Source organism: Medicago sativa, chromosome 4, assembly GCF_051527215.1.
Source record: "Medicago sativa cultivar Bolivia chromosome 4, Bolivia_mono, whole genome shotgun sequence".
Lineage (NCBI taxonomy): Eukaryota > Viridiplantae > Streptophyta > Magnoliopsida > Fabales > Fabaceae > Medicago > Medicago sativa.
This window is the reverse complement of record NC_140752.1, coordinates 93,749,822-93,765,994: the sequence shown is the minus strand read 5'-3', so window position 1 is coordinate 93,765,994 and position 16,173 is coordinate 93,749,822. Positions and strand designations below refer to the sequence as shown.

Here is a 16,173-nt window from a genome sequence, read left to right as displayed (position 1 = left end):
ATAGGCCAAGATTGGTGCAGAAGTAGTTTGTTAAATCATCCTTTGTGGTGTTAATCCATCATTAATTAGAAGGCCAGTGAGCTATAAGAAAATAACAGCATGTGCCCCAAAAATACATATTTGTGTGCTAAAGATAGAAATTTGATATATGAAATTGTACATTTTACTTCTCTTTTTTTTTGGTTACAGTACATTTTACTTCTCTAAAAAGTTAAATATTTATTCTTTTAAGATATAATTTCTTTTCTAGATTTTCTTATCATAAATAATAACGGAATGCAAGTGCAAACAAGCATGTTGTCTGTTACGATTATTCCACCAAAAGAGGAATATTCAGTTACAAAATGAAACAGAAAATGCCTAATTTGGCGGAATTTTATCTCTTATCATCAAACTAAACGGATTACAAAAATATAGGGAAAGAGAAGTTCTAGTGTTATTATAACTAACCAGTAACAACTATTTAAGGGAATTTAAACTAAGATCGAAAGACCTAGTTATTAATCAAAATTACCATACATAGAATTGTATCAGAATTGAGTAAGATTAATGCGTGAAGAGAAGGTTGAGTAAAGAAGAGAAGGGAAAAGCAGCGACGATGACAGCTACAATGGCGGCTACAGTGCAAGGAAGTAAACGAAAGGGTATTGCAAAGAGTTGGATGGTAGTATTAGAGACAGGTGAATCACGTGTCGAGGATATCGACAAACACTCGATCATGAGACGAACAGGTTTACCTGCACGTGACCTTAGAGTCTTTGATACAAAGCTTTCTCAACCTTCTTCTATCTTAGGACGAGAAAAAGCCATTATTGTTAACTTAGAACACATTAGAGCGATTATCACTTCGAATGAAGTGCTTATGATCAATTCAATAGACACTTTCTTTATTCGCTTTCTTCAAGATCTTCAAAAGCGTGTTCTTCTTTCTAATAATATTCAAACGCCCAAGCGGCGGAGTGATGGCATTGATAGTCATTGTGAAGTCAAACCTTTGTTGGAGGAGCTGTTGCCGTTGGTGCAGAGTCCTACTCATTCTCCAAATAATGAATCCATTGGTGTAGCAGGTGCGACGACTCCTAAGCAGTTACCTTTTGAGTTCAAAGCTCTTGAGTCTTGTATTGAATCTGCTTGTACCTGCCTTGAATATGAGGTACGTAAATCGTGCAACATATAAAAATAATTAGTCAGAAGAATCTAGGTTTTACAATTTGTTGTGTTTAGTTATGGATCAACAACTTTTAATATTAAAACGGAAGATCACATTACTATTAGACATACATCAATGTTGTTGTAGATGAATATTTCATAATTGGAGATTCTGAGTCTTTTCCTATTAACAATTAAACAGTAGTAGAATTAGACATATTTTACATGAAGTTGGAGATTCTGAGGCTTTTCTTGTCTTGTCTTGTGTTGTGTTGTGTTTATATCAGACTCAAAGACTGGAAGAAGAGACTTACCCAGCTTTGGGTGAATTGACCTCTCGAATTAGTACTCTCAATCTTGAACGTGTAAGGCAGATCAAGACTCGTCTGGTTGCACTTTCCGGTCGTGTACAAAAGGTAAATAACACTATAGTCGTCAAACTCAAACATCGTGTAATCAATTCTAACTTATAAGTTAAAACCACTAAAAATGAAAATAAACCTTGCTTCTGATTTTCAAAAAGGTTTTTTTGTTTTGTTGCTAAGCCACCACATGCCAATACAGAGTTGGATTATTCACATCTAATAATTTATGCATGGATTACCTTTTGACATGTTTTTTTAGCAGGTTTCTTTTATGTTAAGTTATTAATCTAGCACACTTGTGCAAAATGTATTTGAGATTAGCAACTTAGCCTAACCGGATTTTGACCGATTTGGTGCCAAAGACCATTTTAGTTCCTACTAATCATTCATGCGTTTATGAGAATTGGAGTGTTGCTATTGCCAGCCATGAATAACAAGTCTACGTTGACATTTAACTTCAATCATAGTAGGCTGGTTTGTGCAAATTTAATTTAGAATAAAAGCTAGGAAGATATATATACATAGTTCCTTTTCTATTTATCACCTAGAATTTCAGATAGGAGCGTCATTTGTAGATTGTGAATCTAAAATGTGAAATCTCAACGAAATGCAAGAAACCTGGGTTTGTGAGTTCCTTTATTTTGAATTGCCTTGTTTTCATAAACAGTTTAATTAAGCGCTTATAGTATAAGCGCTTATCACAGAAGTGTCTATGTATAAAATAAAGTCAATTTCTTAGCTATTTGCTATTTTCATAAGCCACTCTAAAGAACTTATGAATAAGCTGAAAACAGCTTGTAGACATGTATAGGCTTTTACAAGTAGTCTCACTATATATGTATGAATATATCTTTTGCTACATAAAAGTGGAGTATATATGCTCATTACTTTTTGATTGTTTAATAATACTATATTGTTCTTCAAAAAATAAAAAAGGATTAATAATATTCTCGGATTTAACAGGTCGCAGATCAAATCGAAAATTTGTTGGATGATGATAATGACATGGCTGAAATGTACTTGACACAAAAGCTTGATGCTTGCTTATCAGACCAAACATCAGTAAAAGAAGCGTACAATGAAGTATTTGATGAAGATATAAACAAAAGGTGGAAACTGGTAGCTCTAGTCTATTAAATAAAAAGCTCTATTTTGAAACATAAGATTGCATTAAAACTTATGAACATTCTGCACATCAATTATATACTATTCTCACAATCTGTTCCTTTGCAGTGAAAAATCATATTTGGATACAGACAAATCCTATGATCCTAAGCCTGATGTTGAAGAATTGGAGATGCTTTTAGAAGCATATTTTGCACAGATAAATGGAATCTTGCAAAAATTGTCCACCGTACGTATATCATTTAAAATCTTTTATCTTATTTGAAACTAAAATGAATGGTTCCTTTGTTTTTGTATACTTGTTGAACATGTGTTATTTTACCTATTAACTGATACGTGCTTTTGTTACTTTGTTTAGCTGAGTGAGTATGTGGATAATACAGAGGACTACATCAACATAATGTTGGATGATAAGCAAAATCAGCTTCTACAAGCATCAATAATACTCAACACAATAAACTTCATAGTCAATTTGGGTATTGTTGTTGTTGGAGTCTTTGGCATGAATATTCATATTGATCTCTATGACGGACAACCTAGTCGTCAATTTTGGGCCACAACTGGTGGCACAGTCTTAGGTTGCGTGTTATTATTCCTTGTTTCTATTTGGTGGGGAAAAAGATATTTGCTCCCTCAATAGAGGGAATTAAATCACAACATATATATATATATATATATATATATATATATATATATATATATATATATATATATATATATAGAGGGCATATCAAGTGAGAGGACCTTTTAAAATGAGAGATGAGAGGGTGAATTAACAACCCTTAGATCAATCTTTATTGTGTTACTTAATTTTTAAAGCTGCACAGTATAATTTTTTCATTCCCCATATGCCTGCTTCAGTTTCTCTCGCCGTCTATTCATCTCCCTATGATATTTCAGTTTCTTTTTTTTTCTTTCAAATGTTATTTTTCAAGATCCAGTGCAAGGCAATTTTGATGTATCATGGCTGACTTAATCAAAAAAACAATCACACCTTAAGAATCAACACCAAAGAGATGTTGGGAAAATATGAATTGTTCTCATATAGTTCATCTTTTAACAGTAAATTAATTAAGTATGAATCATAGAAGCCGTTAAAAAAACACTGAAACATCAAATCCAAATTTGGGATATGGGTTATCATTAAATCAAACCTTGTAAAAGAGCTGTGATGATGATTCGGTAATCTACCTTCAGTTTATAGAAGAGAAAAAGAAAGAAGAACAAAAACTAATCTTTTTTAAATCTTCATGGATTTCATTTCTGCTGCACTTGCTTCATGTTCCTGACATTAATTAAAGAATGCAGAATTTTATTCATTGAATTTCATAATTTATCCCAAATTCATTTATTATTAGTAGTTTGATGGTTTGATACAAAATAGTTTTCTTCTGGAAATCACTTTCATACTCATAGCTAAAAAAGAAGAGGAATAGAGTTGATGAAACATGATGATTTGGGCTGGAATCGGAGAAGTCGATTTGGAAAAGAAAAAAACATAATTCTGAGAGAAGAAAGGAAGAGGGATGAAAGCGCTTACCCAGTTAACTACAAGAGAAGACAATCACGTGTGTGCAGCAGTGCAAGTATCACAAATAAATATCAGCCATTCGATTTGATCTAAGGGTTGTGATCTAACCCTCTCACTCTCATTTTAAATAGTGCTCTCATTTGATATGCCCTATATATATATATATATATATATATATATATATATATATATATATATATATATACACACACACACGATCATTTAGACTAATACCAATTCATGGTGTAATGATTAGTGGGAGATACTTGTTGCATTATTTGCTTTCTGATTTAACATAAACCTTGTTTAGTTAAGATTTAATACTTAGTTCTGTTGTTTCTTCTATCCACATGTGAATTATATACTATATATAGTTATACATTTCGTTTGGCTAACACAATTTTTCAGATGTGAATGATTTTTAGTTTTGCATGTTGTTTGAAAAATATTGTGTTGCACGTTGAATAAAGAGGATAATCAAAACATACTTTTTTGTGAAAAACTCCAAGGAACAAGATAAGTTTTGTTTCTAACTACCTTATCGTTTTCATCAAGTTTGTTTTAAAAAACCTTTACCGTTACAAGGTCTATCTTGCCTTTAAGTTTTCACTTTGTCGCGACTAGTATTCATATCCTTCTGATGATTTCTCATATGTTTTAAGTTTGTCTTTGGTTGTGCTTGAGTAGTTACCAAAACAGTTTCATATGCATCATCGAATGTTTTATCGTCAGTTTTTTTGAAACAGGAACAATTCGATCCTTACGTACCCAAATATTTTTGGGTCCTGATGGGTTAGTACTAGAAAATTATTTCCTCTCGATTATAATCCTTAGGAAATTAATATTTGACATGACTATTGATTTTGCAACTGGTGCAAAACTAGTATGAGAAGGATGATTAATTCTGGCCCAAGGATCATAATCAGGACCGTAACCAAGAACACATTTCATTTGGATTGTACCGCCATAATAAACTAGCCACCCTAGTTAGTAGTTACTTCCCTTCGATCAGATAATAAAGTAATTATAAAAATCTGATCATTTTTCATCTAAATTAATGAATTCCAAACATTTCTTCAAGAGATGAATTTTAGCTTGCAGTTCTTCATTTGCTTTTATTAATTTCAAATTATCTTCTTTAAGAATTAATGTTGTATTTGTTAGAACCAAAGCAATATTTGAGATTTTAACCTCTAATTAGTTTTGATGATCAAAATATTTTGATTGCCCACCAGTTAATCAAAACACCTTGGATCCGCAGATCGCTGCAAGATTTTATCTTCTAGGTTTGGTTATTTGAGATTGTTTGTAACTAGCATGCTCAAATAAACTCATCAAATAACAAACAATAATTAGTTGTTCTAACCATCTTATTCATGTAAACTGGTAGAGGGACTTGAGTTTGTGTAAAGAAGTAGGTGGGTCGGGGGATTGGTTTAACTCAATTATAATGAGAAAATTAGGAAATAGTAAGAATACTATATAGTTTCTATCATGATGTGTGGTTAGGCGATCGATTTTTTTGGTTGATTTAGAAGGCAAGAAATGATATAGTTTTCTTTTCAAAATCTCCAACGGTAGAGATGGTTGATGGGATAAAACACTTGTTGTGGAATTGGTTTTTGGGGGAAAAAGAAAGCTCTTCTTGATTAATTTTTTAATGACATTCAAACCTAGATTGCATTACTAGATAATTTTTGGAGGCATTAGGGAGTTTTAAGTGAGTAGAGTAGCACTTCTACTTCATATCATTGTGTGAAATATACTCTTGTACTTTTTTTTTTTTGGTACAATTACCTCTACTACTTATATCTTCCTACATTAAATGAAATTTATTTTTGCTGCCAAAAAATAAAAACAAATTGTGCACTCACTCGAATTATCTGGTCTCATACACAAACTTATACGTGTGAAAGTGGTAAAAATAGAGAGATGAATATAACATGTATTATATCAAGAGAACATTTATTTGATTATTTTATTTCTCAACTGAGGAGCAGATGAAAAAATATATTAGTTCCATGTAATACGTTTTTCCCAGGTGTTTTTAAACTCGTTAAAGAAATATACTCCATCTGGGCTAATTTCACGCATACATTTGGATGTACATGTTGTTTCATCCTTTGTGGAATCATAAATTACAAAATTATGTTGCACATTATTCCATTTAATGTCACACGAATAGAGAGTAGTTCCACCAGGGTTGGCTTGGAAAGACCATTCTACAGTTTGTCCACTGTGCAATGTTTTTTCTCCAATATCATTATTTGTTGATCTACAATGTAGAGTGAGAATGGTGTCAACTTTCAAATCATTTTCAACATGCACCGTTGTCGTCTTAACATTCATCTGACCTACTCCTAATCGGCAATGCACATGGCCAGCTGCCGTGATCACCAATATAACAACAATAATCAAGACATTCATCATCATATTTTTTACTTACCACCAACTCTAAACAAATTTAATCAAGTCTAATGCATTATCTTACACTCCAAAATCTCTATTTATAAGCCACAACCAAATGTATTGCAATAAAGATGGTCAAAAAGTTTCATCTCTTTGACGAATAAAGCTTCTTTTGTAGTCAAAGTTTTTTTTTGGGTAAGATAGTCAAAGATTTCATTGTTGAATACATCGTTTTTATTGTTATTAATAATAATATTTACTAAATATATCATATTAATAAGGTCATAAAATCATATTATAACATGCATGTATTAAAGATAAGTAATAGACAAAAGTGAAGTTGACTCGCTGATTAATGTTTTCATTTTTTATGAGTGTGAAAATAGGATGAATTTGTTAATCAACTTTTTTAAACTTGCCATTTTGGTTGGCTTGAGTTGGGGTTTTTAAGTACCACGATTTGCTGCAGTCAGCAAAACAACACAGTCACGTAGTCAAAGATTTCATTGTTGAATACATCGTTTTTATTGTTATTAATAATAATATTTACTAAATATATCATATTAATAAGGTCATAAAATCATATTATAAGCATGCATGTATTAAATATAAGTAATAGACAAAAGTGAAGTTGACTCGCTGATTAATGTTATCATTTTTTTAACCTCATTAACTTGATTATTTTTTTTAGGGGATTTTATTTTTATTTTCAACATCTATATACTATATATAAAGAAAACTACCCCTTTCAGCTCTTTTGGGTTGGATTTTTCTTTTCGAAAATGCCCTCAATTTTCGATTCAACATGTAACAAATATATAAGAATAAATTTAAATATCAAAATAAAAGTGTAACAAACAAAAATGTCTAATTTTTTTTCTTTATCATTTAAATATCTACACTTACTTTTTCATTATCCTAATTATACCCTTAAACAACAACTTTTTCTATAGTAAAGATTAGTGTCGGTGTCATTAAAAAAATAAGAATTTATATTATATTTTTTTTGTTATATTGTTTTTTTTAAAGATTTTTTTTGTTATATTGTTGGTTTCATTGAAATAGATAATCATGAGTAGTTTAATTTGTTATAATTTGAAAGCGAAAATCATTTATATTTTTACTTTTAATCAAAATTAAAATTTGATTAAAAAAAACACCGTTCATAATTTTTAAACGTTAGCATAATAAAAAGAGCGGAAAGATGGGCACGAGTGTCCGTCTTTCCGCTAGTACATATATAAAGAAAACTACCTCTTTCAGCACTTTTGAGTTGGATTTTTCTTTTCAAAAATACCCTCAATTTTCAATACAAATAAAAAATGTAACAAATAAATAAGAATAAATTTAAATATTAAAACAAATGTAACAAACACGATATGAATATCTTGTCAAAAAAAACACGATATGAATATATATTGTTTTGTTTTTTTCTTTTATTATTTAAAAAGTGTAACAAACTAGATGAGTATATTTATACTTACTTATTCATCATTCCAATTATACCCTTAAACAACTTTTTCTATAATAAAATTGTTGTTGGTGTCATTAAAAAAAGAACTTAGATTATATTTTTTTTGTTATATTGTATTATTGTCGGTGTCTTTGAAATAGATAATCATGGTTAGTTTGATTTTTTATAACTTGAAAGCAACAAACATTTATATTTTTTTTAGTTTTAATCAAAATCAAAATTTCATAAAAAAAACATCGTTCATAATTTTCAAACATTAGCGAAATAAAAAGAGCGGAAAGACAGGCACGTGAGTGCCCGTCATTTCGCTAGTTATAGTATAAAAAAATAAAAGATTTTGAACTGACTTTTTCATTATTCCAATTATACCCTCGAACAATTTTATTTATAATAATATTATATTTGTTAATGTCATTAAAAAAGATAAAGATTTATATTATATTTCATATATTATTGATGTCATTGAAAAATATAAAAATAGTTTGTTTGGTATGTTATACTTTGAAATTCTCAAACATCATTCTAATCTATATATTTTTTTAATTAAAATTAAAATTTCATAAAAAACATTATTCATAATTATAATTTACAAAATACAAACACTAGCGCAATAAAAAGAGTGGAAAGATGTGAGTGTCCGTATTTCTGCTAATCAAAATAAAACTTTATTGAATAAAGGTGAGAAAAGTACAAATATAACTTAATATGCATATCATACTTACTTTTTATACCAATATTCATGCATATTTTAATCAATAAAGTTAAATTAATAATTAAATTAACAATACATATATAATAATTTAAGTTATAAAAACTAACATCGAATAAAAATCCGATGAAAAAAATGTAGGAAAAGCAACAACAATGACAACCGCAAGCAACATGCAGTGAAAGCAGGTTGTGACAACAACTTTTTTTTAAGGGACTACAAAAGATTTTTAAACAACATAATTATTTACAAATTACACATGCATGCATGAATATAAAATAACACTAAATCTACAATGAAGCTCATGCTCGTATCTATTTTTTAACACATGCTCAAATTTATACTGACACATTTTTTTTACTAGCTAACACATGTTTTGAATACTAACACATACAAATTATCTAAAATTATTTTTTTTAAGGAAAATCATCTCAAATTAATTAATGAGAAGCACTACCCCATGATGTGAATTGACCAAAATTATTACCAGAATTGGAAAACCTGTAAGGAATTATTAGAGCGAGGGTTAGGTAGTAACATGTGAAGAGTTGAAGAAGGAGTAGAGGAAGAGAAAGATGGTGATGTTGTGGTTTGGCGAAAAGGATTCATGAGAAAAAGTTGCATGGAAGGGAAACTGAATCAGGTGTATTATAACAAATATTTAGCATTATTTTAATTTGTTTTGGTATAAATCATCGATTTTGATTGCGATTTTACGATTATCCATTTTGCTATCCTATATCATTTCTATAATAGTAGTTGAGTAAAATCCTTCAATTTTGATTGCGATTTTACTAGTCCCTTTCGATCTGAAGCAAAATCCCAATTTTGAGAACCATGTTCGTAGGAATGTCAAAGTAAACTTGAGAGCTACTCCCTCATCAACCACTTTACACATACTTATACATAACTTCGAACAATAATATTTTTTGGTATTTTGTAAATATAAAAAATTATAAAATTGATATTTTGTAAATATTCATCGAGACAAATCGAACACTATCTTATATATTAACATTTATATTTATAAAATTAGTTAAAAATATGGTTTAAAACAAGCACGTAAATAATAAATAATGTAAAATTGCAACATTTATTTAGAAACGTGTGAAGTAGCATATATGACCGGCTTAGTTAACCGATGAACAACTACGTTGGCTTGGCTCTTAAAAAACTCAACATGAGAGTTACAAGTAGACTCAATTAGATATTGACATTGGCGGATAATAGCATCATAATTCAGTATTGTCATATGTCAATGAATTAAAGTTGTCTGCTGCATATTTGGCATTTGTTTAGAAGATAACTCAATCAAAAACAAGCTCAATGATCCTTAGAGGAACACAACAAATGCATTTTCAGATACACATTGATAAGGCCGTTTTCTTTCTTTTAACTAAACACATCAAGAGGGTAAGACTTCCTCTCTTCTAATTCAAAATCAAGTTGCAGCTTATCAAAACTCTATACAACAAAGAAGAAAAAGGGATTCAACCACATACCTAAGGAAAAATAAAGCATATGCAAACACAATTAAATAGAGGAGTGTAGTCAAAGCTCCAACAACAAAATTAATTAGCTTGCCAATATAAACAAAATCCCCTGTAGTTGGAATGTTGCATAGAAATAACTGATATACAACTGCTATTATTGGTTCTACGTACAAGGAGCAGACCAAATTAAGAGTTGGTTTGTGATTATGATATTAAATAAGCAGTCGAGTATTTGTATCACTTTTACCCGTGATAGTGATGCTAATAGTTTAATATAGCAAACAATTATTAATTATTTAAGCACTTGTTTTTGATCTATCTCTTAAAGTGACTTTTCGGCAACTTGTTTGAAGTTGTTTTGGAACCACATTCACTAAAAATTTAAATGTTAAGAAAAACGATGTGCAGGGCGAAAACTCTCACTTCATTTTACACCAAACCGTCTCTAAGATTTTGAGTGTTTTGTGCAAACTATGAATGCATTGCGCAATCTTTGAATTTGGTGTCCTATATTTTGTGCCAGTGTGTGCATGTGCAAGTGTGTCTTGATTATTTAATACATAAAGAAACTAATCATTAATTGTTTTAATACAACTTCAACTCATTAATTGTTTTAATACAACTTCAACTGATATTGTGGAAGACAAGTTAAAGATCACTAATATTAAAACGTTGACACCAAATCAAATTTATAACAGAGTTATAACAAAAGTAATTACATATACCTACCAACTTCAAGTAATTGTTTCTACTTTTGATGCAATAAGTCATACTTTTACTATAATTACCTTATTAATTTAACATATCATTTCATATATTTCTCTTTCCGCAATAAATAACAAAGGATAATATTGGTAAAACAACATTTAATGATACATTGAACTTTGAAAGTGACAGTTAAATAAGAACAAAAATTTTCTCCAAAAGAGACACTTAAAAAGGAACGGAGGGAGTATTAGGAGCATCCCACAACCACTAATAATTTGTTCATATACTTTTTTACAGAATTATTTTAATATCGACAATAATTTTTTTATTAAACAGAATTATTTTAATATCGACAATAATTTTTTTATTAAGATAGACATATGTAGGTTATTCTATTAAATTTGATAGGGTTGATTTGCTAATCTAAGTCTAGCCTTTTTTTTTTATCCAATTAGTCTTTCTAAAGAGTATTTATATTAAGGGTTAAATATGTTTTTGTTCCCAATAAATATCTCAACTTTTTGCTTTAGTCCCTTTAAAAAAAAATTCTTCAACTTTTAGTCCCCAAAAATTTTTCATCTTCAGTTTTGATCCCTCCTTTAAAGAAAACTCATATGTAAAATTCTTATTTTTGAATAAAATTTATAATATTATAAGAATCTCTCCCAAAAAAATCAGAATTTTTTAACACAACATGAATTTAATAAGAATTTTTCTATTTTTGACAGTTAAAAATTCATATTTAATTTAAGTTTTGTTAAAAAAATCTATTATTTTTTTGGAAAGATTTTTACAATATTCTACACATTTCTACATAATTTCATTAAATAAATACAAAAATTAACTTCAAAATAGGGACCAAAAGTAGTGATTGAAGATTCTACAGGAACTAAAAGTTGAAGGAAAATTTTAAAGGGACTTAAAGAAAAGTTTGTATATTTATAGAGGTCAAAAACATATTTAACCCTTGTATTAATTATATAACTTTTTTTTTATTTTAAGACGCAAAAACACACATACTAAGGAATAAAAAAATGATGCCTATTTCAATTTGGGGCTCTTTATAGTCACTCCTCCAACAAACCTCATGTATCCCCTGCGTTTACAATTCATTGTTTATATAAAATTTCATTAGACTAATCATCCTATCATGTATTTCCATGTGAAGAGAAGAGTATGAACTCTCACTTGTTGTTATCATAGTCAAACCCTTTTCATGTAGAATTACATGGTGACATGATAACTTGAAATCCTTTTACCTTCATAGTTGATCATAGTATCATACAGGTGTTTTTTGTACCAACCTTTAATTCCTTTACATATGAGAATTATATTACTCAAGTGTGAATCATGTGAGTTAAGTCAATATTACAATTCTTAATTCATGTGAGTTAAGTCATGTGTATGACTGACGTTCATAATTTGACTCCATTGAGGAGGTGATGATGATCACTCACTTTCCATTATGTGAACATGGCTTACCTTTACCTGCTATTTAACGATATTGAATGTAATATTCCAGTCAAACACATAATTATTCAAACATACTAGAATGACATTGTGCCACAACACACAACATGAAACATAAATCATAACTGGGCTACTAAATTGAGTTAATAATGTAGTAGGCTAGTAGCGAACACATACAAAGACACTTTAATAGAGACACATTGTCTCGTTGGTATTGGTTGTTGATTCATAACCGGATGAGGGACCAGATAAAGCCAAACTATATCATGATCCCCATTTCCGACGGCTTGTCCTTGTTGATACTTGAGACTATGTGTGTGCAAGACGGATATCACAATGGATCTATAAATGCAACTATCGCACTTATTTGGAACTGATTATTGCCTAGATACAAGGTTGTCAAAATCGGGATTTTACTTAAAGTCGAAATGAGAGAGAAAAATCAAAATTCGTAAAATCGTAATCAAAATCGAAGGATTTTACTTAACTACTTTTGTAGAATCGACATAAGAAATCGTAAAATCGCAATCAAAATCGATGGATTTTACCAAATCAAAAATAATGTTTTTTTTTGACAAAAAATCAAAAATAATGTTAAATATATGTTATAAATTGTATATAATCATAAATGACTAAAAAAATGGACAAAATCTTTCAAAATCCTTTAAAATCCTGCAATTTTGTATGGGTTTCACTATTTTGTGCGATTTTGATGCGATTTTACTAGGATTTTGCCTAATTTGAAATTCTGGTATGGATTTAAATCGTTTAAAGGTGAAAAAATTTGCAAAATCATGGATTTTAGGATTTAAACCGGGATTTTGACAATAAGTATTGGAGAGTTTCAAGTGAGTAGAGCAGCACTTCTACTTCGTATCATTGTGTGAATTTATTACCTCTACTTCTTCCTATATATAATGAAATTTATTTGGTTGTTGCTAAAAAAAAAAAAAAATGTGTCCTCACTCGAATTATTTGGTCCCATACACAAACCTATACACGCGAAAGTGGTAAAAATAGAGATAAATATAACATGTATCACATCACGAGAAAATTTATTTAATTATTTTATTTCTCACTTGAGGAGCAGATGAAAAAATAGATTAATTCCATGTAATACGTTTTTCCCAGGTGTTTTTAAACTCGTTAAAGAAATATACTCCATCTGGGCTAATACTACGCATACATTTGGATGTACATGTTGCTTCATCCTTTGTGGAATCATAAATTACAAATTTATTTTGCACATTATTCCATTTAATGTCACACGAATAGGTAGTTCCACCAGGGTTGGCTTGGAAAGACCATTCTACAATTTGTCCACTGTGCATTGTTTTTTCCCCAATATCATTATTTGTTGATCGACAATGTAGAGTGAGAACGGTGTCAACTTTCAAATCATTTTCAACATGCACCGTTGTCGTCTTAACATTCATCTGACCTACTCCTAATCGGCAATGCACATGGCCAGTTGCCGTGATCACCAATATAACAACAATAATCAAGACATTCATCATTATATTTTTTTACTTAACACTTAACTCTATTCAAATTTAATCAAGTCTAATGCACTATCCTACATTCTGTATCTCTATTTATAAGCCACCACCAAAAGCATTACAATAAAGATGGTCAAAAAGTTTCATCTCTTTGAAATCTTCTTTTGTAGTCAAAGTTTTTTTTTTGGTAAGCTAGTCAAATCTTTCATTGTTGAATACTTCTTTTTTATTGATTTTATAAAAATATTTACTAAATATAGCATATTAATAAGGTCATAAAATCATATTATAAACATGCAGGTATTAAATATAAGTAATAAAGTTGACTCGCTGATTAATGTTTTCATTTTTTAAGGGTGTGAAAATATGATGAATTTGTTAATCAACCTTTTTAAACTTGCCATTTTTGGTGGCTTGAGTCGGAGTTTTTAAGTACCACGTGATACGTGACCGATAGGACCGTCTTGAAAACAGGCAAGGAACTTGACCCTAACCGCGACCTGCCGGTAGAACCAAAGTTATCAAATAAAAGTGAGACCCTAACCGCGACCTGCCGGCAGAACCAACACTATAAAAGTTCTTGACCCAAGAACAAAGGAAAAGCTCTCACAATGGAGAAAACTCAAATATATTAAAATCCAAATTGTGTTTTGAGAATTACATGAGCTTCTTATTTATAGCCTATGCTTGGAATACTAAAGATAAATTCCCACTACCATGCATTTACCAAATACATTGATAAGTGCATGTTTATTACTTAGAAAATGGCCACTAACATGATTAAAATTCCCACTAGCCATTATAATAACTTAGAGCACTACTTTGAAGCATTTGGAGAGGCTATGAGAATACAAAAGACCATCTAAAAATGCACCCAAAATAAAAAACGAAAATTGCTTATTAAAATGGAGAAAATTGGGCTTCAAGTTAGGCTCAAAGCATCTTGATCCAATTGTAAGAAAGTGACCCAATTTGGTGCAACCTCTGATGCATGTTGAATTTCTTTTTCATTGATCTTTATGATTAAGCCTTGTAATGCTTGATTCATCCTCTTTGACTTGGACTTATTCATAGGACCTCCTATTCCATTCAAAGGATCTCCGGATGGGTTGGTCGCATCTCTATCACCACGATTTGCCGCAGTCAGCAAAACAACGCAGTCATGTAGTCATATTTCGGTGACCGTTGAATCAAGATCGAACACTCTTGATTTGAGTTTGGTATTTTAATAATTAAACACTAAAAATTAAATCTGATTTTTTTAACCGTTCGATTAAGATCGGACGGTTAATAATGTCTTGACTGCGTGAATGTGGACAAAAAACAACTGCAGTAAATCTTATTTCGGTTTTTAACCTCATTAACTTGTTTCAGTTTTTATTTTATTTTTAACATCAAAATAAAACGTTATTGAAAGAAGGTGAGAAAATTACAAATGTAACTTAAGACACAATTTAGATTTAAGTACAAGAGGTAAAGAATGAGATTTGAAAACAATTCTTTTTGTGTGGGGTGGGTTGTTGGGTATTACAACTAGTTTGAGTCAATAGAGGTCCTAGATTTAAATCTAAACAAAGAAGAAATACTAATAATGACTAAGGTTTGTCGTTTCAAAAGAAAACCATTTTTTTTAATTTTATTTAATCCTATATTCTTTAGAGGGACGGCAGTCTAAGGCACATATTTTTAGGGGAATCAAAATGATTATTTTTACTTAGTAGTTAATATATATATATATATATATATATATATATATATATATATATATATATATATATATATATATATATATATATATATATATTCTTTTTAACTCGTTTTGATTTTGCAACAAAAAATACAAGAAGAAAAACTTTCAAATAATTAAAAAGGCATCACTTTATTAATTTATCCAAGACACCAAAAATCTTAAAACCGACCATGTTCGTCATGTATATAAAGTAACAGTAAATCTACGATGAAACTCAGACTTATATCTATTTTTGAACACATGCTCGTATTTATTCTGACACAATTTTTTGACTAACACATGTTTAAATACTAACACATACTACAAATAGTCTAAAATTAATTAATGGGTGGTACCACCCCATGATGTGAATTGGCCAATTTTTTTTTACCAGAATTGGGAAAACCGGTCACGAATTATTAGAGGGAGGGTGTTAGTAACATGTGAAGAGTTGAAGAAGTAGAGGTAGAGGAAGTGGAAGATGATGATGTTGTGGTTTGGTGAAAGGGGTT

General features: G+C 29.9%; 1 protein-coding gene across 1 annotated transcript; it reads left to right on the top strand.

Moving 5' to 3' along the window:
• The first annotated feature begins 472 nt into the window (after positions 1-472).
• LOC146933965 (magnesium transporter MRS2-F-like) lies at positions 473-3,302 on the top strand. Its single transcript, XM_085708420.1, has 5 exons — positions 473-1,153; positions 1,437-1,565; positions 2,478-2,623; positions 2,748-2,868; positions 2,998-3,302. The coding sequence occupies exons 1-5, from the start codon at positions 599-601 to the stop codon at positions 3,277-3,279; spliced, it is 1,233 nt and encodes a 410-aa protein (XP_085564546.1). The 5' UTR covers positions 473-598; the 3' UTR covers positions 3,280-3,302.
• Positions 3,303-16,173: the final 12,871 nt, after the last annotated feature.

Bases quoted from the DNA above. Each gene is read 5' to 3' on its own strand.
- LOC146933965 (XM_085708420.1), top strand. From the start codon at position 599: ATGACAGCTACAATGGCGGCTACAGTGCAAGGAAGTAAACGAAAGGGT. The intron at 2,624-2,747 runs GTGGAAACTGGT...GTTCCTTTGCAG, and splicing joins GATGAAGATATAAACAAAAG to TGAAAAATCATATTTGGATA. The intron at 2,869-2,997 runs GTACGTATATCA...TACTTTGTTTAG, and splicing joins TCTTGCAAAAATTGTCCACC to CTGAGTGAGTATGTGGATAA.